At 39.1% G+C, this 24,876-nt stretch overlaps 1 protein-coding gene across 1 annotated transcript; it reads right to left on the bottom strand.

Moving 5' to 3' along the window:
* Positions 1-177: 177 nt before the first annotated feature.
* LOC113335159 (midasin-like) lies at positions 178-23,859 on the bottom strand. The gene is made up of 52 exons (XM_026581285.1): positions 23,516-23,859; positions 23,130-23,446; positions 22,816-22,900; positions 22,193-22,455; positions 21,879-22,073; positions 21,613-21,782; positions 21,393-21,502; positions 21,196-21,315; positions 20,810-20,885; positions 20,228-20,353; positions 20,073-20,148; positions 19,876-19,975; positions 19,634-19,768; positions 19,490-19,546; positions 19,106-19,279; positions 18,895-19,020; positions 17,059-18,819; positions 16,753-16,784; positions 13,835-16,658; positions 11,356-13,724; positions 11,109-11,250; positions 10,938-11,027; positions 10,682-10,805; positions 10,421-10,575; positions 10,154-10,267; positions 9,907-10,053; positions 9,594-9,773; positions 9,330-9,500; positions 9,146-9,247; positions 8,795-9,022; positions 8,600-8,716; positions 8,195-8,276; positions 7,835-7,959; positions 7,579-7,743; positions 7,390-7,465; positions 7,178-7,290; positions 7,002-7,081; positions 6,763-6,876; positions 6,509-6,577; positions 6,268-6,412; positions 5,966-6,135; positions 5,491-5,746; positions 5,191-5,385; positions 4,869-5,090; positions 4,600-4,758; positions 4,289-4,513; positions 3,864-4,169; positions 3,604-3,750; positions 3,313-3,513; positions 1,418-3,178; positions 566-1,255; positions 178-447 (listed from the first exon to the last, which is right to left on the bottom strand). Exons 1-52 carry the CDS (start codon positions 23,618-23,620, stop codon positions 415-417), a joined length of 16,125 nt encoding a protein of 5,374 aa, XP_026437070.1. The 5' UTR covers positions 23,621-23,859; the 3' UTR covers positions 178-414.
* Between the last annotated feature and the right edge of the window lie 1,017 nt (positions 23,860-24,876).

Genomic DNA, 24,876 nt, shown 5'->3' with positions numbered 1-24,876 from the left:
GTGTCCACAGTTCAGAGAACTGTTGCTCCAAACCAGAAGTGATTCGTTCATCTTCTTTCACCATAACCTGGTTTCAACTCTGTTATATAATGTAATATCCTCTTCTTTTGTTTAGAACAGGAGTACAATATCTTGTATATAATATATATCATGTAATGTAATCTCAGCAAAGTTGTGTAAAGATATTGAACTGGCATAGAACTTCTATATATGTATATAAATTTATCAGAGTACAAATTGCGGCTGTACAATTATACACTGACTTGAAATGTAAATTACTAGTAATTTTACAACCAAAAACTTCACTACCAATCCAGCATAAAGAAGTGTATGCCGATCAGATGCATCTACGCCAAAAAATATTGAAGGCACGTCTAATCCATGCATCTACGCCAAAAAATATTGAAGGCACGTCTAATCCCTCGTATTTTGCATAAGTTCGAACCACTGAAACAAAAGACAGAAGACATACATGGTTAGACGAAATCGAAAATCTTTCTCAAACAAAAATGGAAAAGGAAAAGAAAGGTGAAAAAGCGCACTTGTAAAGAGTGCAGGGATTTACCTGTCTAATCAGATCAGCAAGAGTACTGGGAAGGGCTGCCATGTTCTCCAAAACAATGTAGAATGGGAAGGGGAACAAATCCAGATACTTTGTGATAGTGCAGTTCATTTCCTTATCAAATGAAGCTGCAGTGGAGTCGAAAATGGATTCTTCTGCGCTGTCGATTATCAAAAAGGCAACCATTCTTTTCTTGTTCAAGATATCTCGTACACGCCGCTTTAGTGTCTCCTGTTCACTTAATCGACCATCCGATATGATTAAGATGAGTTGTTGGAGAGAGTTCTGACCAGATGGGAGTCGGGAATTAGCCACCGCTGCATCCAGCTTGTTGTTCAAGAACTTCAAAAGATCGACAACTGGTCCATCTTTAAAGGTGTTTTCTTGCTTGAACGTCAAGTTCGAAATCATCTGGATACCACTTTCTCCAGTAAATGGCTGATCAAAGTCGTGGAGTAGCTTTATGTTGCCCATCTTGCCAAAGCTTGCAACAGCCAACTGCCCCACATCAAGTTGTGACATGGCACGGCATACTGTAACCAAAGCTTCAATTGCAGCATTACCACAATTGCTCTCGGCCATACTCCTGGAGTCATCAACTGCAATTATCACTTGGTAATCACGCTTGTTGGGCCGTGTGCGCCTTAACCAGATCTTATCTTTTCGGTAATGGCTTGCTATGTACGGAATTACCTGCAATCACAAGTAAACATAAACATTGATTTAAGACTCAAGGATAATCCAAGAGAACTGAGCCACTGAAAACCAAGCGACAAAAAAGGAATTTACACCCAAAATATAAATAAAATATAGAAGATAAATCCATCCTGAAAGTTATTTTCGCAGTGTGCTTACCTTCTTCATGTTAATCCGCTTTCCAGTCTTGTAGTCTCCTTGGAGCTTGCTGGCTACAGTAGGTTCCATGACTAAACGTAGTTGCTCAGCCAACTCCTGTGAAAGCCTTGTCGTGCTTAGCTCATATTCCCTCCACAGTTTAGAGGCGTTCTCCCTTGTATCACCAGATACGTCATCAAGGGCCTTCGCTTTTCCCAAGTCTTCATCATCATCAACTCTTAGGTTACTGATTTGCGGCAAGCTGTCATCATTATAAGACCTATTAATGGAGACCAAATCCATTGGCATATTACTACGATCACCATCATCACGTTTAGGTGATCCAACCTCCTCAGCCACATCACTGACAAGCATTGGTTTTTCTTTTCTCTCATCGATTTTCTGTTTAGGCGTGGAACCACTATAATTTTGAACAGGCTGTATCTGCGATTCCTGTTCCTCAACCTCCATTTTTTCGCTTGTGTTCTCTTTAGTATGATCTTCAACTTCACCTCCCTCGGGTTCATTCCCCTTGATATTCTTGTCCATCTGATCAGAAGTAGCTGGTCCTAATGCCTCAGAAGTTCCTCTTTCCGGCTCAGAAACAAATCCATATTCGTCAGCATTATGAGCCTCCTTATCATCAGTCCCCTCTTTTCCATCCTTCTCCTCTGAATCAACAGATACCTTCACTCTTTCTTTCCAATCTTCCATTGTATCCGCAACACTGCGGTAGGGGTTTGGATTTGTTCTTTGAGCAGATGACTTATCAGGTTCATTCGTCTTTGACTGAGGATTTGGTTGATCATCTGTTAACTTCCCATCATCTGTTGAATCAGGCACTGTAATCTCCATCTGTGGAGCATCATTACTAGAAGGCATACTTCTTGAAGGAGCAAGACCATTCTGCATATCACTACTGTTAGCCCACTGCTCTTCCGGCGCAGCATTGCTTGAATCCAATGCCTGTGCGTTTCCATTAATTCGTGTTGCAGAATCGTTATTGGGCACATGATCCTTATTGATATCAGGCATTGTTTGTCCGACAGAAGGTTTACTTGGTGCAGTTACATCGTTTTCTGGGCTTCCATCAACATCCATATCATCAGTCTCTACTTTTTTACTCCCTTCTTCAGTTTCTTCCTCCATGACATCTTCTTCATCGACTGGATTCCCTTTTCCATCTTCACCACTCACATCCTCTCCACTCTCATCATTCTCTCCATCAGGTTCCACGGGATCAGAAACATTCGGTCCATCCAGGTTCATATCTTCCTCAGGCTCTTGATTCTCCTTCTCACTAGTGGGATCTATTCCCGAGGATTCATCATATAAATCGTCTTTATCCACCACGGGATCCTCCGTATCACCACCTTCTTCGGGATCATCATTTCCATCTTCGCCGTCATTCTTCTGCTTATCAGACTCCTCACCATTCGTATTCTTGGTGTCATCTGCAGCAGCATTATCTTCCTTGGCTCTTAATTCCCTGGTACTTGAATCTGGATCTTTCACAGGTGATCCAGTTTCATACTTTTCTTGTTTGTTATCTTGATTACCTTCATCATCTATATCCCCAAGAGTTTCATCAGCTACTTCACCACTATCTCCAATATCTCCCATGGACTTGTCAGGTTCTTCTTCTTCGTCATTGTCATCCTCTTTGTCATCTTCTTCAGAGTCCGGTTCAACGTCACAGGTATCCCCCTTGAAATCATCTTGCATCTCTATCCCTTTGTCATTGTTATTCTGGAGATCCTTCGAGTTATCTTGTCCCTCATCCTGCAGAAGAACAGAGGAAAACAAACCAATAAATCAAAAGCGCCCCGCCACAAAATATAACAAATTTGAGCCGACCAAATAAACACGAACAAGCTGAAATGATGAAATCTAGATACTATTGACAATATTATTACCTTGTTTTGAGTCCCTCGAACTTGATCTTCATCGGTTATTTCTGCACTCACATCCTTCTCACCTTCACCGTCACCCAAACCAATTCCAGGTGTCTCTTTAGATTGATATCCACTTTCATCTTCTCCTCCAGGTGGAATACCAAACCCTTTAGAATATAGGGAAGCAAACACGTTTGCTAGCATGTGAGTCATTTCTGCCACCTGCCATCCAAAAGAATTTTTACATTTAGAAACCCGCATAATCAGGTTGAGAAAATATTATCAGACTAAGACACAAGGAATAGTATTTACTGTTTGGTGCATGGCTAAGAACTCGAGTAAAATTCCATCACCAAACATCAGGAGTAGATTAATCAACACATGAAACTGCCTTAGATTTGCCTGCACTTGAGAGCATACACTTGGCTTTTTCTCCCCAGCATTGTCTATAAGTTCAGCCTGTAAAGAACAAGTCAATTCAAGTAAGAATATACCGGAAAGTTCGCACATGGAGTTGATTATACATAAGAAAGAATTGTGATAAAGGTAAAATGATAGATTAAAATACATACACCAAGTTTGATCGTTTCACCAAGCTTTTCGCATATAAGATCCAATCGTAGATTCACCATGGATGACTCGAACAAAACTCTCCACAAAGTGATGTTTCCATGTGGCGAGTCTTCAGAGAGAATAGAACCGCTAACTGAACCTAGCTTCTGAACTGCCTCATTAATCAGCTCCAAAGTTCTCTTGACAGACTCAGCAAATGCAGATTCAAGATTGGTAATAGCCTCCAAAGAACCACCATCATCGATACACATCAACTGGTTCTCAGGATCTACACAGGAATGATATTCCTCCATTATCAAATTGCCCTGCAAAAAAAGATGTATTTTTATCTTTGAAATTTCTTTTAAAATGTTGGTGATAAGATAAAAGGATAGCCTGACATAATAGCTCCTAAGCCACATACAAAAGATAAATTCATGCATACCTTGTTAAGAACATCTTCAAAACGCCCAAGTAGCGTCTGTGTAACAGACTTTCTACCACCATCTTGCTCCTTTAGAACCTGTATATCCTTCTGAACATCATTTAATTCTTTAAAATTTTGCAAAACCAACTGCTCCATCTGTTTCGAGACTATAAAGGGAGTGTCGCAAGATTCTGGTGTCGTCACTGTCCGATTACCACTGAGAAGATACTGGTCCAATGATTCCTATAAAAATGAATTAATTAATTAAGACAAATGTTAAACTCTTCATAATTACACATACTAGCACGGGAGAAAAGGTGAAATAATACCTTTGATTGCTTAAAACCTGACATAAACCTCTCAATGACAACAAGAATCTTGTGGGATTCAACCTTGACAATTGAGCAACCATTCAAATGGGAGTCCTCAACTTTTCTCAACAACAGAGACGATTCATGTGACATTGTGTACAGACTATCAAATAAATGCTGAAAAGTTCAAAGAAATATATAATAATATCAGAAACGGCCCTACTGAAACAAGGGCAAGATAACCAAAAACAAGATACACTAATTTGTTTCAAAAGATAAAGACTCACCTTTTGTTGCCACATGCACTTGTAAGTGGCATTCTGGTAAAGGGCAAGGGAACACTCACTAACTTCATCAGAAACAACATTGTGATGATCCTTGTGTAAATCATTCAAGGAAGCTGTACATTTTCTCAACTGTTTCAAACGCTCAGCAAAATCATAAGCAACAAATCGCTGTTCCTGTTGAATCATGATGAGGTGATCTAGGAAAGAGGCTGATCTTCCAACCTGTGAATAGATAAAAAGAAAAGAGAACACGGGATGAGAACAGGTATAACCCAAAACACACAAGTATACCTACTGTTTAAACAAATGTGGTGGAAGTTACCTGCTCTAGGCTGAAATCCTTGTGGAAATTTAAACAAATTTGACGTACAAGCTGCACCATTGACAAGCTTTTGTAGTAGTATTTGTTTGCTGTTTCCCAATTTGATTCAGAAGCTAAATTTGAGAGCAAGTGCGCAACATCATATGATGGCTGGAGAGACCAGCTATTTGGCTGGTTAGCATTGAGCTCAGCATCCTGTGAAGAAGCCCAGTATTTACGGATTAGAAGATAGAAATATATGTATACACTAAGGCACTAAGGTAGAGATCAAGATATGGACAAAACTATATGTAGACATACCTCAGACAAAACAGACTTGCGCCGAGATAGCCCACAATTCTCTAATAACTTAAGAAAATCAGAAAGTGCCCTCCTCTTTCCAAAATTCTTGGTTTCATCCTTCCAGAGATCTGCACAAGCTGTTGCAGTTTCGCAAATATTTTCTAGTGATAGCCATAAATTCTTCGCTTGTTCTCGGTCTACAATAAACCCAAGTGTTTTTCCCGGATACAAGCTTTTAAAAGCAGAACGAACTTCTTCTCCCCATTCGTCTAGCCTGTATCAAAGGAGAAAACCAACAATTCAATTCAACAGCCCCTTAACCAAATTACCTTCTTTTTTTTTAATTGGGGGATAAATCAGAAAATTAGGTTCTTAAAATCGAAATCTCCGTCTAGGTTCTTAAAATTTTCAATTTTCCCCAAGAACAAGGAGAACACCTGAAGGAACAAAAATATTAAAATTCAAAGAAAACTTCGACATGATAAATTGTGACCTTTTTTCGAAATTGAACAGTTCCATGTCCATGGAAACTGGCACCACCATTCCCACACTGGTATCAGAGTTTGTGTTTGAGTTATTCGGTCCAGACATAGATGGAATTGTGATCCCTTTCCTAGTTACTTCCTGGTTAATGATAACCATTACTGGTTGTTGCAGCAAAATCTGCACAAAAAGAGTAAATTAGCCACATTTCTTTATTTCCTTCAGTAAGTAAACCGCCATCAGGGACACTGTTAATTTATGCAAAAAGAAGGAACATATCAAGCTAGGAAAAAAGCAGCAGATCGCACTTACATTGAATTTCTGGATTATCCTCTTGGTTTTCAGGCGAATTCTTTTGGAGGTCTCTATTGATACATGCTCCCATTTACAAAGCTTCAAATGTTCTTTCAACTGACCCACAATGTTTTTTCTATGAGTTTCTAAGTGTTCATTAACCCTGAAATATGATTTATAATGGTAAGATGATTTGATCTCTGAGAAAAAAAAAAAAAACTCAGCATATCCCGTAAAACACTGAAGAGGGAAAACTTACAATGGCAAGAATTGCATATAATAGCCGAATACGTTGTACAAAATCTTCAGATTTTCCGACAACAAAGGACTGCATCACGATTAAAAGTGAGTCAGAATCTAATGGTAACAGTAAAAAATAAGTTACACTAGGGAACAAATACTCATCTCAAACTACATACGAAATGATTAAATTCTAACCTAACTCAGAATAAACCAAGGTCGAAACACATAAAACATAGCAGAAGGAGCTGTGTCAGCTTTTGCAAGCCATACCTTGGATCTAACTTCAAGTGAATACCACAATCAATCTGGCCATGGAAAGCAAGAAGAAGCTGAAGGCGCATCTTAAATTCCCCAACGCTTGAAGTCTGTATAAGTTCTTCTAAGCTGCAGATTTCATTCAATTTAAGCACATATCAAACTTTCATATTTCCAACTGGCTATGCAAGTATTTCTTGAAACCTGCATTTTTCATTCTGTAACTGAAAATGCACAAATGGTAGCACACATACCTATGAATTGTAGATAGACTATCTACAGAAGCATCGGATGTTTGGACACGATGAAGAACACAGTATAATGGAATCCATAACTGTAAAATTGAAAATAGGAGAAGTTAAGTCTTTCATTGGTCTTTTCTTGTCGTTCTCCGGGAATGAAAATCGGAAATGAAAATGCCAGAATCTACCTTTCCAGAATTCATCTCATACTGTTCCTGAACTGCATCAAGCAAAGCTGGCCAAGAATCAAGCTCCATCTTCTGCCATGAAGATGCCACTGAACGAATTGGCTGGAGTTGAACTGTAAGCAGCAATCAAGATCTTACTTCTTTTTTCAAAGAAAGAAAATGAAATAATTTGACAAAGATATATTCTTTTCTCTAACGAGACAGTTGCTTACTGGAGAGCGAGAATTTTGGTGCGTTCTCCTCCAACATCTGGCCATTACTGAGTAAAAATTGTAATGCTGCAAGGGACTATGAAAAGAAAAACAGCAGAAACACACACAAATTAGCATTGAATTATTTGTTATAATCAAACAGCGTAAACAGCCTGGGAGAAGCTGGCAGACGAGTCAGGTAGAATATACCTTAGCCAGAGGAGTATTCAGTGGTATAGCCAACAACATCTCAGTAACATCCAATATCTTTTGAAGCCCTGGATGATCCGGCCACTCATTCAAAAGAGACAAAACCCTTTGCTGAAGATTTCTGAGGGGCTCGACCATGCTTGCCATAGAAGCAGCATTAGAATCCTGGAGAGCGATAGAAGACATGTACCAGTTCAGTTGAGAGTTCAACCAAGAGAGACAGAATAAAGAAAACCAATCCAATTTATTGTACAACCTTGTAAAAATTGTAAGCAGTAGGCTGAGAGCATCCAAATTTTGCTTCACTGTCCAAGCACAAATGGAGCAAGTGTTCTGGCATAAGGTTTTCATCCATGCTGGAGGCCAGTATACCCTTTAGTTCTGCAGATAATAAAGCAAAAAGTAAAAATAAATAAATAAGTTGGTTTCACAGGAGAAATAGAATTTTCTATAAAGTCAATCTTAAGTTTGCCTGTGCATTGATTGATAGAAGAAGTCCCTTGTTCGAACTAAAAAAGATGGCTCAAATGTTAGGCCTTTCTATACGGTGGACATGAACACAACATGCAAAAATTAAAAGAATAGAGGAAGGAAGATAGCTTTTTTGCATGCTCACCTTTAACCATCACCATTCCCAGCTTATAAGAATCGAGGAAGGAAGATAGCTTTTCGGCATCAGAGATCTGCACTACTCCAGGCTGAAAGTATAACCCACAAATTAATAACAGTTTAAAGGTCACAAAAACAAAAGCAAAAGATATTGTTCTAGAAACTTCTACTAGGGTGCCTCGTGCCCAGTTACATCTTGAACACCCTAAGCATAGTAACTCCCTATAGCAGTATAGATTGTATAGGTCTGAGATACATAGCAAATGATCTTCTTTCGTCACTCTCACACGAGTAATGAATAGGTCCTTTTTATGAACATTTAAATAATTGACGGTAATGCCAAATGCTTGAATACACTGGTGATTAAACAAAATAAACTAAAGTGCACGGAGAAGGAACACGATGTACTTACTCGCTCAACAAGATCACTTGAACCAAAGAACTGATTATGCACGTAGACCATTTTCTTAACGGAATCCTGAATCAGGTTCCATTCTTCCTCAAGATTTTCAGTCTCCTTCGGAAGTGCCTTAAAAATGGAAGAAAGTATTCATTTAGGATTACAAACTTAAATGGATCACTGTAAGGACAGCAGAGATAACTATACCCATTCTGTGGATTCCTCCTCTTTCAACAACTCCTGCCACTCCATAGATAATGTCTCATCCGTAAAAGAATTCCTGAGAGATGATACATCGACTTCCAAAATGTCTTCAATCTTGAATTGACGAGTCTTAAATTTGTAGTTATGAGCCTCATCCTCTTGTCTCTCTTTGGTTTGGTCTTTCATGCTCAGCCACAACTTTGAAAACTGATTGAATATATAGCTAAGGAACTGCATTAAATAAATAGTCGTAATGTCAGCCAAGAAAAAATATATAAGCAAAGGGGAGATACTTTGAAATCCAATTAAAAAGCGTAACAAAAAGAAGGAAACAATTAGAATGCTGTATATCACCTCAAAACACTTGGTATCAATGAGCATCGAATTGATGACATCATGTGCTTGTCGAGCAAGAAGAGTATGGTAAAGAGAAGCGGGCAATTGCAGCAATGATTCCTGTGATCAAAGGAGAATGTTCAGGTCAAATCAAGATGTGTGCCCTGTGATTCACATGTACCATTCATTTATTGAAACTTACTTTCTTTACAACACCCAGGAGCTTTTTCAATAGAGGAACATCCATTGGTGAAGGGTTACCAGAAACACCGTGATAAGAGGATGCAAGATCGACATCAGCTATATTGACTGCAGTAGGAACGGATATAGCTGCACAATCTCTAGGGAATTGCGTGAAAGATTGGATAGTTTGCTGCCAAGATGATCAACAAGAACATGATAAGAGGGCTAAAAATTAAAGGGTAGACACTATATATAAAAACAAAGTAAAGTACAGGCATATTACCAGAACTTGATAAATGCTGTCTTCCTCAATCTTTTTTAAGAATGATTTCTGCAAAGCACTTGAGACAACCAGCGACAAACCTAGCTTCATTTCGAATACGGCTACTTGAATTGGTTGAATTATATCAATATAAGAAGCATATTCATCCGATAACCGGTTGATAAAGCTGGTTGCAGTCTCCTGATTATTCAGGAAATTGGAGGTCGTTAAGGATGCATAGCAGCAAACAACAAAAAGGAGTAATACCGACAATGAAGGAATGAGTAATACAAGTATAGCAAATTCTACACTACATTATACAAAATAATATTACCTGCCAGTTGCAAGCTTGATTATTCATTTGCTGTGGATCCATTTCTTCAAGATTCTTTTGCAGCAAAGCAGATCTAACCAATTCTAAGAAATCAGCACACTCTGATTTCAACTTGGTAAATTCAGCAGGATCCTCACGAAATACAACCTGAACCAAATTGGTTTTGTCCATCGGTCAAATTTCAGATAAGAGTATTTCAATATTCAATAGATAGGAAATATCTGGATGTGGATGTAGAGATTTTAACCTTTCTTTTTAGGCATCTCACTTCATCTTCAAGCGCTTCAAGTGATACTGCACTTTGTTGCTCATCATCTCTCGTTGAGCTGCTCCCTGCTAAATGTTCACATTCTTGCCGAACCTGAAAGAAGCAACATAGTAAGTTTGGAGTAGGCTCATCACTAGACATATATACACAACCTAAGAGGACTGGCATATTTAATCACATCTTAGTTGGTAGTATGTTGAATTATACAGAGAAGTTGAAAACTCAGAAAATAACATCAAAATATACCTTTATTTCAAGTTCAAGCATGGATATCTTTTCCACTAACTGGGAATGTTTGAAAGAATATTTAATGGCTGGATCGAGATCACCAGATGAGAGTAATAGATGGAAACGCAAACCCCCAAGGTGCAACCAAGCACGGCCAAGATTTAATAGGAAACCTACATGAGAAAGTTAACAGATTTATTGACTGCTAAAAAAGAAGCAAGTTCCAACCCAACAGAAACAAGAATATATAACATAATTTAGAGCTTTGAAAAGTTATACCATGAGATGAGCGCTGACTATAGAGCTCCATCAGAATTGGTTGGATAAATTTATCCACCAAAGACGTCAATCTACTGTGGCCTGATTTTAAAATTAGCTCGCTTAGTACTTGTAAGTCTCCTTCCTGCAACCAAAAACACAATCGGTTTTCATTGCATTTTTCGTATACGAAAACAGCAGGACAGATTTTTTTAAGCATGGCATTTGATGCAAACAGATAAATCTTAAATGCTGGAGAAGAAACATGGAAGTCTACCTTAACCTGACCCGCCTGAAAGGATCGGAATAATGACTCGATGTTTCCAAATATTTCAGGATCGAAAGATTTCTTGTGTGCAAATATGATCTGAAAAACGGAACATCACGTTAGAACAAATCCCAACAAAATAACCAGATACATATTCCAGAAACCTTCTGCACACACTACCTGCTGGAACAGTGAGTGAGCAGCAGATAAAAGAAACTCGGATACATCTGTTCTGGATGAGTAATCTTGCCAAAGGTATCTTGAACCAGCTCTGAGCTTCAAACAGTGAACAGCATAGTCCTTGATAGTGAAGGCACCTTGTCTACTCATAAAAATATGATCCATATATAGATAGCCAATTACTTAAAGTTTTCAACAATATAAACAATAATAAAGGAGAAAAGTAATCCAGAGTAAGAGATATTACAGAATTTGATCGAGTGTTGCTATTTTGGCGGGAAGGAAGAGCATATACGGAAAAGGAACGTCGCAGATGTCGTCCTTCGAGAAGTTCTTGACAGGTTCACTGCAGTATGTCCACAGAGAAGAGTGCCACTTAAACCACATGTCAAGGATATAAGTAGCCACTTTCCTTTTCACCAAATCCACCGACTCCCAGGCATCCAACGTCCACAGAATTGTTTTATGTGGAACAAAATCTGTAGGACATCTTGAAGAGAATTCCAGAGAGTAGTCTAAGGCACGCTGGAGATGCTTGGAAGTATCAGACAAAGCCAGATATAGTTCTTCTTCATCAACTAAGATGATTCTTGACAAATTCTGGAGAAGATCTCTGTCAAGAGAATAACTGGTCGCATCACAGAGAGGAAGGGTTTCCCTCCAACTATTGTAAAAAGGCTCGCTACATAATAATTCAGGACAGAAAACACAACAGTCAACTGAATTTCCAGTGAAGGTTTGGGCTTTAGGCAATAAAGCAGACTCCATCTTGCGCTTCTCAAATTCAAACCTTCCATTAAGCATATGATGCATCTCCTCCAACTGTTTAACAATGTGGGCGTCGTCTTGATCATCTTTTGCAGTAAAATACGACGACATGCAAACACCTTGCATTGCAAGGGTTCGAAGTTCTTTATCTGCAGATACAACTGTAGTACTATAAACATCATCAGAAATTAACGGCTTCCATGCTTTTGTCTTTGTTGGCCAAATTACTTCACACAAATGCAAAACCTGGCGGACTTTTGAATATATTTCAGCAGAGGATGGCAAAAAAGGATGACCACCATGAACCCATAACATTGACTTAGGGAAGTTAACACTCCATGGCGATGCTTTAACCAAAGCCCTAAACTTCACCAACAAGGTGCCCACTGATTTTGTTGGGAAGATTTGCTGCAATTTTAAAACATCCTTCTTTATTGTACGCAACGACAAAACCAAGCACTCCAACCGGGATGCAGTGATCCCATGACAAAATGATATGTGATCCTCAAGAAGATTTGTATATAACAAACTTAGCTCATCAAAATGAAAAGAGTCTATGAGATTATCAAGGACCTCCTTCTCCAACACCCGTAGACAATGAATGAAATCCGCCTCCTCTTCACTGAATTCATATTCATCCTCCGCATCCCATTGAAGCCAGCTAATCCTTAATAAGCGTATACTACGTATAGCCTTGAAGAGTCGCCCTTCATTTGGCTCAGTTGAGCCCAAGCTACCTGCCAACTTCAAAGGGAGGGGTTGCACAATAACATTAGTTTTGCCAGATGACTTAATTCTTTGACAATCAAGAACACACTTCCAAATAGGATGACTTAATTCTTTGTCAAGTATTCTCAGAAAAGATCTGAAGAAGCTGCAGTGGGATTTGAACTGGGAGTCATACCAACTCAGCAAAAACTTATAGAGGCTAAGATCACTTGCAGATGTCTGTTCAACCATCCAATTAGCGGCAAAAAAGAGCATCTTATTAGCAAGTGCAGCATCATATCTCCCAATCTCGCATCTATCAGCCAACTTATCTGAAGCAATAGGAAATAAAACATGTTGTAACATACGAAGAGGAACACAGGACGGATTTTGCTTGGTGATATCTCCAGAAGCACCAGCTTGACTCGTTAAGGTTTTGCTTTGGCCATAAGAAGCACATTGAGCCCCTAGAAATTCCAAATACATGCAATTCTGCTTTGTAGAAACTTCTCGTGAGTATGATGCTAAATCCCTCAACTTGAACGGGGTTGGCCACCCTCCGGGCAAAGAACGCCCCAAAAAGGCATCCACTTCAGATAATTTAGAAGGAGACAAATAAGAAACCTTCGCATGTTCAACAGCATCTTTCCCCTCAGACTCACTTAAGGAGGACATGTAAGTATGCTCCCAACTTATATGGAGGCTCCACAAAGATCTATTTCCATTCATGAGTAGGTGCCGGAATAACTGAACCCAGCGTTTAAGCTCAAGAAGTGTAATTTGCACTCCAAGTGTTAAACCGACATCTCTTGCAAATAAATGTGCCTCAGCCATTGCATCAACAAACTTAGATATTGGAATACCAGAAAGAACTAAAAACCTCTGCACATCTCTCATCTCATTTTCTTTCAAGTTATATCCTTTTATCCCGTCATATATCCAATAAGGTGGCATCATGAATATTTCTACCCCTCGGTTTCTCATTGCCCTTGAAATTTCTCCGTACCTTGGGTTAACGGTAAGGAATAGTCTGAATTTGGAGTGAGGATGAAGCACCACTGGTTTCCCATCAACAAGACCGCATTCATTGACAGTTATCGTTCCGCTCGGCTCCACGAGAGAGTTGATCCTATCGAGAACCTGTGTTTCAAAATAAATAAATAAAAGCATAATGAGATTTGAGAAAAACATAATCAGATATATAATGATATATAACTGACACAAGGAAAAGAGAAAAAGATAACACGAACCGTGGGATTGCAAAGATTTGCGTTCTCCAAAACGACCCATTCTCCACACTCGATAGCCTTAATTAGTAACCCCGTGACCCATTCAAACTTAGCCGAAAATACATGTTTCTTGTTATTTTCTTGCAAGTCCAAAATAGCTTTCAGAGATATATCCAAATCCATGAATGACCAGGATACAGAAAGCTGATACTTCTCCATACCCAGTTTCAATTCTTCAATTATCTGCACCAGTGTACCCAGCGAGTTGCATAGATCATTCTTTTGATACTCGCTGTAAGCAGCAACAGAAGCTGACAACGGGGTAAAATTTAGGCTTAATAAGAAAGAGGACCACCTCGAGACCAATCTCTTTCTGTCACTTATAAGAGCCTCTATTGTAGAATCCAAACTCACACTGCAATACTCGTCAATGTACTTCTCAACCTGAGCGATAGCTGATCGAAAGTTCCGAAAAGCATTATATTGTTCAAAGCACCCAAGCAATTCAGAACTGTCAGTTGCAGATGAAAGATTTAATTCGTTCAGAACATTTCCCGTAAGCTGAGATAGTAGCCTAACAAGTGCAGTTTTACCAGATGATGATGGACCCACCAAGATACACAACCACTGATATTGAATGAAATTCAAGGCTGATTCCAAGCTGGAACGAATACCAGGTAATATATGAAGCTCATCTTTTGTAACTGCAGACGGCTGAAAATGGTTTCTCTCAAAAACTGAGTTCCCCACAATTAAGTTTTGTGGGTTGACAAGAACTTGCGGGTAGGGATTAATAAATGCCTTCATCTCAAAAACCTCTTCATGGAGTTTTATGACTTCCCGACGATCAGCTGCTGTACGCATTCTCTGGACATAGACCGCATTCAGAAAACAATCTGCTTTTGATTTTTCAGGTGCATTTTCTATAATCTGGCACGACCGGATGACATCGCGCAGGTTAAACTCCCAGGGAGAACCATCTTGACCATACTTATGAGTTAGCATGGTGTCTTCATATACCCTCTTATTGAAGTCGATCAAATTCGAAAGTAATGATTCTTTGATCCCTGGATGTAGTTTCTTACAGATGTGAAGATAGTCCTCCTTCACCAACTCATCCACATAAACCTTTGTGAAACGGTTAAGAAAGGATTTTGGAAGCCCCTTTCTTCCTCCACCCTGTGATGAAGGATTTTGGCAAGCAAAGAGTCTGAAAGATGGTGGACACTTGACAGTAAGCCCTAGCTCTGGGATAAAAACCTCGGCACGGTGGTCAAGTACAGCATTCAATCCCTCTAAGACAGATTGTGGAGCAAGATTGAGTTCATCCAACAAAACCCAATCCCCATTTCTTAGAGCTTGAAGAAGGATCCCATCAGACCAAGCAAATCCCTCGTCTTCATTTGGAAAATCTGACCCCAACAAATCCATCATATCTGTCTGTTCAGAGAGGTTTATTCGCACAACATTATGCCCTAAATACTTCCCAAGCGCAACAATTAAACTTGTTTTCCCAACACCTGGGCTGCCCTCCAATAAGACAGGTTTCGAAAGCTTCATTGCTCGCAATACACGGGATGCATTCCTACGAGTTGTTGGAGCTAGGAACTGGAACCCCTCACTTTTGTAAAAGGAGTTGATACCGAAGGAATGGTCAGGTTGCAGACTGTCACTGGGAATACTATCCGAAGTATCTCCAAACTCACCCCACCCGAAGTTTTCCAGTTTTGGAATTGGAAAATCTCCCCTGTTTAAAGTCTTCAGAGAATCAACAAGAAAAATGAGGGCTTTCTCCCTCAGCTCTGCTGCATTGTTCATAGACATACTAGTTCCCAAACTAAGACCATCAAGCAAAACAAGGAATGCCCCATGTAGGAATGCATAGTTAGGTCCAAGACTCTCCTCAGATACGTTGATAAAATCAACCCAAGATAAAAGGTCTCTTATAGTAAGTGATCTCCCCATTTGCAACTGGTTGAACCATCCCCAAAATTTTACCAGTGGATCTTTAAGAAATATTGCTTGATCATGAAGTTTCTGTACAGCTATAAGCTGTAGTTCACCTGGGCTACTAACAGAAGGGACCCATATCTCAGTGAATCGATTCCGGAGAGCGGGAGACAACTCCTTCTTGCCATAATCACCACCTGGATTCATTGTAGCAAGAAGGAAAAAGTTCCCATCCGCCGTTCTGCTCTCCAAATTTGGCCCCCCTTTCTCTGCCAAAAACAATTTCCTTTCCGGCTCCAAAACACTGTTCAATCTTTCAAGGACACTGTCATCAGCCAACGAAATTTCGTCAATGAGAAATAGGTGGCCACCCTCCATAGCTTCTATAAGTGGCCCATCTTGCCATGAAAATATAGTCTGCCATTTCTGATGCATATCAATAAGACCCATGTCACCCATTATAGTTTGCTCAAATTTTAGAAGATCATCCTCCGTGACATCCGGATGCGACACCTGCCTTTTTCTGTAACTACTTATAATCAAGTTGAGCTGATCAAACGTCGAAGGAGCTTCAGCAATGTCACAAGTTAATGATACGGAGCCAGGAAAATGAAGGATGACATTTGAGATCATTAGTTGCTCCACCAATTTTCGGAAGTCATTCATCAACTTGGATCTATCACGCAAAGGGTAGAAACCACCAAGGAAGTCTGATGTCTCTGTATGCTGATGGCAGTTTAAAATGTGCAACTTGGACTTCAAAATCTCGCTCAATAACTGGCAAACTCTAGTCTTTCCACCACCAGTCTCACCAACTAGGAGGACCGGCTCACGCATCTCATAGCAACGCTTAACAAGAAAATACAGACGCCTCATACTTTGGGTCCACGAAATACTGCAAAACATTTGAGATAAATTAGTGACAAAGGAGGTCAACTAACCAATGCACTAGGAATCACACTATAAAAACTTCCGTAAAGCAACCCCACCTGTTGATATGCTCTGATTCTTTAGCCATTTCCTGAAATATACACAATAGAAAGTAAACGATATTATGAATTTGTAGATAGAATTTCTAAGAAGGGTTACAGCATATGAACGATAACCAAGCTAGCCAAGTATTAGTGATTGCTAAATAAAACATATCTCATAATACAAAATAATATTCCACCATCTAGTAATCATATGCAACTAAAAATTTCCTAGGGAAACTCTGGAACAGAAATATGATTATACATCCCCCTGGATGAGGAGCAAATTGATCAGAGAGACAAAGGGCTGAAATTTAAATATACCTGCCCATACAGGTTGTCCATGTCAAGTTTCACGCGAAGCTGTTTCTGCAGAACTTCTAGAACAATATTTTTCTCGCTTTCATCTCTCAACCGTTCAGCAAGGACTAAATACCCATCCTTCGCTAAATCTTCGAGAGAATCACTCTTCGATTGTCTGAAGCGGTCAGCCCAACGGAACAGGTCTCTCGGTGTTATAAAACCATGTTTTCCAGCAAAAATCTTTCTGTTCTGCCTATGCAATTGCAACTCCTTCATAACTTCAACCATTTTATCGGCACGACTTTTCGGGATTTTACATCTATGATGTAATATTTCACTCAGCTCGCCATCTGGAATTTCGTCAACGTGGATCTCCACAAACCGATTTCGGAAAGCCCTTGATAGCATTTTACGCCCGCCATAGACTGTCGGTGGGTTCTGAGTGGCAAACAGCATAAAATCTTCATGCGGCCGAATAGCTTCCTGCAATTCTGGAACAAAAAGTTCTCGGTTGTCATCTAATAATCGATTCAATGCTTCTAGCACATCCGAAGGGGCCAGGTTAAGTTCATCCAAAACTATCCAAGATCCGTTACGAACAGCCTGAACCAGAACACCTTCTTGAAACACAAGCTTTCCATGAGCATCAGTAACGTACGAACCCAGATATTCTTGTAGATCAGTATGCTCATGGTTATTAATGCGAACAAACTTATGGCCAGTAATTGAAGCAAGATAATGCACAAGGCTTGTTTTACCACTAGAAGTAGGTCCCTGTAAAAGGACTGGATATTTCTTAATGAAAACAGCACGTGCAAGGTTCTTTAGATGTTCTTCAACACTTGCCGTAAGAACATAATTCTCAGCAAACGTGGAATGCGGCCCAGCAGACTCTGATCCACTCGCCAAGTACTGACGAAAGGGAAGATCTGGAAGCTTAGTATCATTTCCTAGCAAACATGAAACAATCATTTTTTTCATGAGTTCTGCACTAGGTCCATCCAGTAAGGTAAGAAAAAACATGCAAAATCCATCATAAAGAGCTCGTAGAAAGCCAAACTTCTTTCCTGCCTCCCTCGTAAATTCCAATGCACGGTAGAGAGACCTCAAACTGAACTGGGGTTTCTGATTGGCACCATCTTGCAGCATTTCTACAGATTTTTCCTTGGCTGACTTATAGAAACTAACTATTTTGCTCACCAACTGTTTGTGGCTCTCATCCAAGTATTGATTGATAAAGAGTGTCAAATCATCATCATTTAACACTTCATCAACAAAATATTCTGAAAATCTACTCCTTAACATGTATGGTAAATCACGTTTCCCAGCATCAGTAGCAGGATTCATACAAGCAAATATGCGGAAGTTCGAATGACGCTCTATATAATCAATATCACCTCTTTCAGCTAAACAAAGTGAGCCACTTTCTCCCTCTAGAACACCAAGAACTCTTTGCAATGTCTCTGGAGGAGCTAAATTAATTTCATCAAGTAAAATCCAATGGCCTTTTCTAAGTGCAGTAATAAAAGCCCCTTCAACAAACGAAAAAGCCATGCCAGACGAAGAATCAATCTGCTTACGAGCACTGTCAAGTTTAACAAGAAAACTTCCCCAGGCCTGAACTACATCATCAGGTAACCCTTTTTTCCGTTTTCCAGATGATCCGTCTTCACAATCTACAGGAGGAGCTTTCTGAAGCCTTGATTGTATAACCTGTAGCAGCTTTCTCCAATTCTTTGCATCTCGAAGGCTTCGCAAACGATCGATAAAAATTTTATTTACCTGAGCATTCAAAACACAACTTAGTATGATAAACTCGATAGGATTCTCTTTAAAGTTTCTGAAAGTAAAGTTTACCTTCAAAGATGTTGTTTTTGAGAACAGCTCGATGAATTCATTATAGAGAGGGATGCAAATGAACTGGGGATCTATAGGCTTAAGCCCACCTAATAAATCGGCAACATCACTTTGCTGGCTTAGATTCTGGAACACAGACAAATTAGATGTTAGATTTCCTGCTCTGCACAGATCCAAACCCTGGAAAGTGCCGTTGAAAGTGAGAAATTACCAAGACAGTAAGCGGCTGACCCAGCCTCACAGCTAGACTCTGTACAAGCGTAGTTTTCCCAGTACCAGTTTCACCAACTAGCAGAACAGGCTCATTGTACTTGACAGAGCAAGCTATCTTCTCAAGGACATGCAACGAAGTACGTAGACCAACGAACGGTTTCAATTTTCGTACCTTGAAAGAAATTGACAACCATTAGTAACTTTGAAGACCAATATATTAATGTACACACACTGGATGGTCCACTGCAGTACGATATCCACCCTATAGTCCAAACTTCACCCAGGTCATACTTAGGTAACTCCAATAATCAAAAACAAAGTAAATGGAAATACGGAGCAGATACAGCTCATCAAAACACCAGTGTCAAGCAAGTACACTTACCACAGGCTGAGTAAGTTTGAGGATAACTCTTCCAACTCGTAACTCCGATCGGTTATCCTGCAAAGGAGTGGGAATGTAAATAACTGGGTAGATGAAAAGAAAAGACTCAAACCACAACACCGATCATAATGGAACAGGACAAACCTGAATGATAATCTTATTAGGAGGATATAAAGTTTCAGCCTCAGCCACTGATACCCCCCAAATCTCTGCAATTTCCTTCTTTATTGCTATGCGGTTTTCACAAAAAGCTGAGGAAGCTGCAAAAATATCTACTGCCTGAAATAAAACCACGTTAAGTACGCTTTGTCTACTAGCAAGTGATTTTTGTATTTTGTCACACATATGACCACCTTCTAATAGAATGAAACTGCACCCAGACTCACCTCTTGATAGATACTTTTGCATTCATGAACTGTCAAACTAATTCCCCCCACAAAGCTGAATCCTAACCCTGTAATTCTTTCGCACCATTTCAATAGATCCCTGCAGCATAGAAAAGAAAAAGATACTCAACAACATTCAATAAAAGATTTATGATGAAATTGCTGCTGCAAACTAATTAATTTACTTAAAATAATACCTTAAGGAAAACCTGTTGATAGATTGAAATCCTCCGATTTGCTGTGAAGCAACAACATTTACAGCTTTGAAAGTTTCTGGAGGAAATAAAGACTTATGAGATACATGTATTGACATCCAAAAATAGCATTTGCATAACAAAAAGAACTAGCATACCTATAATCCTTTCTGCAACAGTATCATCTAATTGGAGATACCGTTTTTTTACTATATCTAATAGATCTTTATTATTAGGTGGTCCAATTAATACTCTTCGCCAAAGACCGCCAGACGATATCCTTCCTGAAACGTGGAAGCACAGAGATAAAGATGAAATCTAAAAGAAGAAAAGGGTAAATATACAATCATAAAACTACACAAATGACTTAAGTATGATACTTAGGCCTGGGAACTGTAATTTCCAACATATTGGTAAAAAAAAATTAAACAAGGTTTCAAATTCAGGGTTCACCCAACCTCCAGGGGCTGACAACAGACATCTCTTATGAGCATATTTCGACAACGGCGTTAAGCTCGGGCTAATGATAGTTATCAGACTCTGAGATCTTCCGTCTCAGTTCTGAAAGACGCTTAACATTTAACTATTCAGCATTCCACTAGTCCTAAAAATTCAGATTTCAGACCAGACACCTCAATCTTATTTTGAGATTTGAATCCTAAGAACCGGCTATATGCTAAAACATAGAGTACCATAGACATGGGAAAGGGGAAGACAATAAGGATGACCGTCATAAGCACCTGAACTGTGAGAAATATCATCCTTTGAAACTGATATTGTAGCAAACAACCGAAAGCTAGGTGCCACACTGATTGCCTGCAAGAAGTTATGGATAGTGTAAGACATCCAAAGTAAAATAAAAGATTGTTGCATAGCACATCACACTAATAGAACTTAGAAGGATCATAAAAACAGATGGGTAAAAAAACAGAACAAGGAAAAAAAAGAGAAGAGTTCAGCAGGATCATCAAAAAAAGCTATCAGACAAGACATATCCTTCTGAGGATGGGGAAGAAATAATGAACAAGATTTCGGCATTATACACCTAAGAATAAAGAGAATCATACAGCTAGAAGGAAATCTGTGCGAATAAAGCATGTATGACTGTTTCATCAGCAAATCTTACCTCCCCACGACCAGTTACGAATGTACTTGCACCTTCCAGTAGAGGTAAAAGAACACTTTGTACATCTGATGGTGCTTTATCGAAGTCCTCGAACACTACCCAGAGTCCATTCAGAAGAGCCTGAAAGTAGATATAAGTACAATAAAGGATACCAATCAACCATTTACAAAATGAACTAATACCTAGACTACACAAACCTGAGTAAGAGAACCCGGCTGCCATCGGAATTCACCAGGCTGCTCCGTACATATATAACTCCCGATCAGAGTTTTGCCATCCATTTGTTCATCCATGTGAATTGAAAGAACTGCGAGAGAAAAATAAGGTGTTGATGTACAATTTCAAAAATCACAACTGTATTAAATGGTTGCTATAAGCTGTATCAAGATACAAATGAAATTTTTCTGAAAGGCATACCTTGATTTCCACTCTGTTCAGCCAACTCATTGATCAATGCTGTCTTTCCAGCACTAACAGGACCATACAGAAGTATGGGCCACCTCCGACTAACTGCTAGGAGGACCATCTCATAGCTCTTCCTAAGAGTAGAGGTCAAATGAAAGTGGCTATCTACCGATTTCACAACCCTACGAAAATTGAAGGGATGTCAACCATGCAAACAATCATGTTGAATCTAAAACTGGAAATCCAAATAGAGTCTACAATCGATATGTCCTGCCTACCTTCTGTTCTTTCTAGGTGAAGCCTCCACTTGACCAGAGCTTGACGAGCACTTCGTCAGAGCCCTATGCACAAAAGACTGCAAACAACGCTCCAGATTGAAATTATTGCTCCCTTCAATATCACAGACCTCTTCAGGTTCGAGAAGGAACCATCCAAGCTTTTCTAGTGATACATCACGACAAAACTCTTCCCAACTGAATATGGAAAAGCAGATGAAGAAAATAAAATGACCAAAAATTGTTTCCGTTGTAGTTTCTCGTAGTAGCTAGATTTGCCAAAAAGAAAAAGAAAGAAAGATGATTCTGGAACAAACCGTAATAAGCATCCAAGAGCGTCTTCTGCAACCAGACCAAACTTTTCGGTTGCTCTATCGTTCAATTTCAAAATAATAGATAATATCTGTGCTGTACACCATCTTATATCAACAACAATATTGGTATTGCTTGATTCAACGATTATGGATTGCTGTACAAGGTCTAATAAAGAAGACCAATCCCAACTTTCAGAAAAGATCCGAGGTTCTACATTAAGGAAACGTAATGATGCACGAATGGCATCCAGCAAATGAGTTCCATCCTGCACAGCAAAGACAGATGTTAGGCGATTCCAGATTACTAAACCAGTACACTTCCAGGCAGGCAAGAATCGAATTCTCTTCCACATTGATTTCAACTACTTCAACACTACATATGCTACAGATTTCTCAAAAGGATAGGATACCTCCTTCCAAGATTTTAACATGGTTCATCAGTTAAATTGAGAGGTTTTTCCACCTTTCAAATTTCTCAGTTTGGCATTTCACAATAAGTCAGATGGCAGATAGATGATCATTATCCTAGTCTACATTACACCGTATAAAGAAGGAAGTTCACTAATCTTTCTTTCTTCCGTGTCATGTCAGTATATAAGTTTGACGAACATTATTTACAACCATACCTGTTCTGTTAGTCGTGCGCCCAAATCTACTGTCAAAATCCGTTGAAAGGGAGGTGGAGCAAATTTGAAATAAGTTAAAACAGTCCTGCATAAACATAAACATGACATATCAACATGAGAAAATTACTAATTGAATGTAAAAATGGCATGGAAACTGGGATGCCGAAAAGGTTCGCATACAGATTCTATGTCAGCCTAAACCACATAACAATCCTAAAATGATGTCTAGTACTCACAGAACCCCAAACAAGTAGTAAATTGTAAAGTTAGAACGAAATGTAAATAAAATTAATAAATAGATATCATCAACGTACCCGAGTAAAAAAGGTGCTAAATCAAGCGCACGACAGAACGCCAAGCAAGCAAGTTCGTGAAGCTCCAAACCATTCCCCTTCCTAACATAATCCTCAATAGACAATACTCTCTCTACACCTTCAACATCCATCATCATAACATCAGAATCAGAATCCCTCACCAATTTCGGACCAAATGGCCGCAATAACTCCACAGCTTTGGCAACAACTTTCAAAGCAATTGGCCTAAAACAACCCATTACTGGAATAGTATAATTCGGGTCAATAAACAACTCCGCTATCTCACTCACTACATCCTTCTCCGACACCCTATCCCCCTATAACAAAAAAAAAAATCAAATTTTATTCAAAAAAAAAAAAAAATCAGAAAATAAGGTGATTTTTACCCTTTGTATGAGAGATTGTAATCCAGGGTGTGATGTAAGCTTAGGGCAACGATAAAGAAACCTCCTGAGAGCCGATTCGAGACTAAAACTACCGTCAATCGACATCTTTTACCTGCAAAAAATCAAACAAACAGAAAACAAAATTGCGAACAAATATAGATTAAAGGAAGATGAAATAGATAGTGTATAAGTAAACCCTAACAACAATTAGGAGCAAAAAAGATTCAGTCGGTGGGAAACGGAGTGAGGAGGAAAAGTTTGCAGTGGGGTTTTGAGCAGGAGGAAGAGAGGGTTTTGAGTGAAAACGGAAGGAGGCAGTAAATGAGGGGTTTAGGTTAGGGTTTTAGAGTCGGTCGGACTAATTTAGGCGGCTAACAACAAAATGGACTTGGCTAGCTATTTTTCAATCCTGGTATAGGGGCGGCAGGAAATGGTAGAGGGGCAGCAAGCGTGATAACAATGTCCCTCGTATTGGTTAGTGGGTGTCCTACAGGGAGTGTAGATTGACTAGATTGTCCTTTTCACCTTAAATGTACTAATTTATCCTTGTTTGAAAAGACTGAATTGTCCTCCATCATATAAACCAAATTATGAGAAGAATCAAAATCAGTTTTTTCTTTTGTTTCATCTTCTCTACTTCCATTGTAACCGTAAGCACCACCTCCATTAGAATCGAAAACTTCATCGTCGTCTTCGATTAATCGGCGATTCGCATCATTAATAATCGTTGATTGAAGTCCATATTAGAGATAACGAAGAAGAAGAAAGTTGACGAAGATTCAACCGCTTCTAATCAAGAACATCACTCAATCGTGAAGAACATCAATTCCAAACCCCTTAAGTGGACAAATCAAACGTAATGACTTATATGAGGTATTTATTCGAAAACCCATTTAGTATTTTGTTTGTTGTGTTCAATTGAAGTGTATTCTCCATCAAAAATTAGAGTTTTAGGTTAAAAACCTCATTTCAAATTCTGGATTTGATAGAGATGCGGTTGGAATTGGTTCTGTTACGAACCGTATCTGATGATTTTGATGCTTCTACGGTTCTTAACTATTGATTTTTTTCTTAAATACCAATCGTATGTTCTTGGTCTGAGAATTTTGCCAGGTACGGTTGGTAATTGAAATCCTATTACGAACCGTATTTTGTGCTGCATGTTAATATTTTTCCATACGGTTCGTAATTGTGAGTTTGTTAGTAACCGTAACTGCTACGGTATGTAATGGTGTTGATTAGCAACCGTAAGTAAGAGTTGTGTGCCATTTAGAATTTCAATGTACGGTACAAAAGATTATGAAATGTAGGGTAGTTGCGGCATGTATGGTTTATAGCGTTTTCAACCGTAAATCATCTTA

This window comes from Papaver somniferum, unplaced genomic scaffold (genome assembly GCF_003573695.1).
Source record: "Papaver somniferum cultivar HN1 unplaced genomic scaffold, ASM357369v1 unplaced-scaffold_139, whole genome shotgun sequence".
NCBI lineage: Eukaryota > Viridiplantae > Streptophyta > Magnoliopsida > Ranunculales > Papaveraceae > Papaver > Papaver somniferum.
Note: the sequence above shows the minus strand (reverse complement) of the source record. Positions and strands in the feature narration are given on the sequence as shown.

What these genes read in the sequence shown, in the direction of transcription:
- LOC113335159 (XM_026581285.1), bottom strand. Translation starts at nt 23,620, where the DNA reads ATGTCGATTGACGGTAGTTTTAGTCTCGAATCGGCTCTCAGGAGGTTT. An exon ending in GCAAAAGTATCTATCAAGAG is followed by an intron (nt 19,769 to 19,875) that starts GTGAGTCTGGGT and finishes GTTTTATTTCAG; the next exon opens with GCAGTAGATATTTTTGCAGC. An exon ending in TATATGCAATTCTTGCCATT is followed by an intron (nt 6,413 to 6,508) that starts GTAAGTTTTCCC and finishes ATCATATTTCAG; the next exon opens with GGTTAATGAACACTTAGAAA.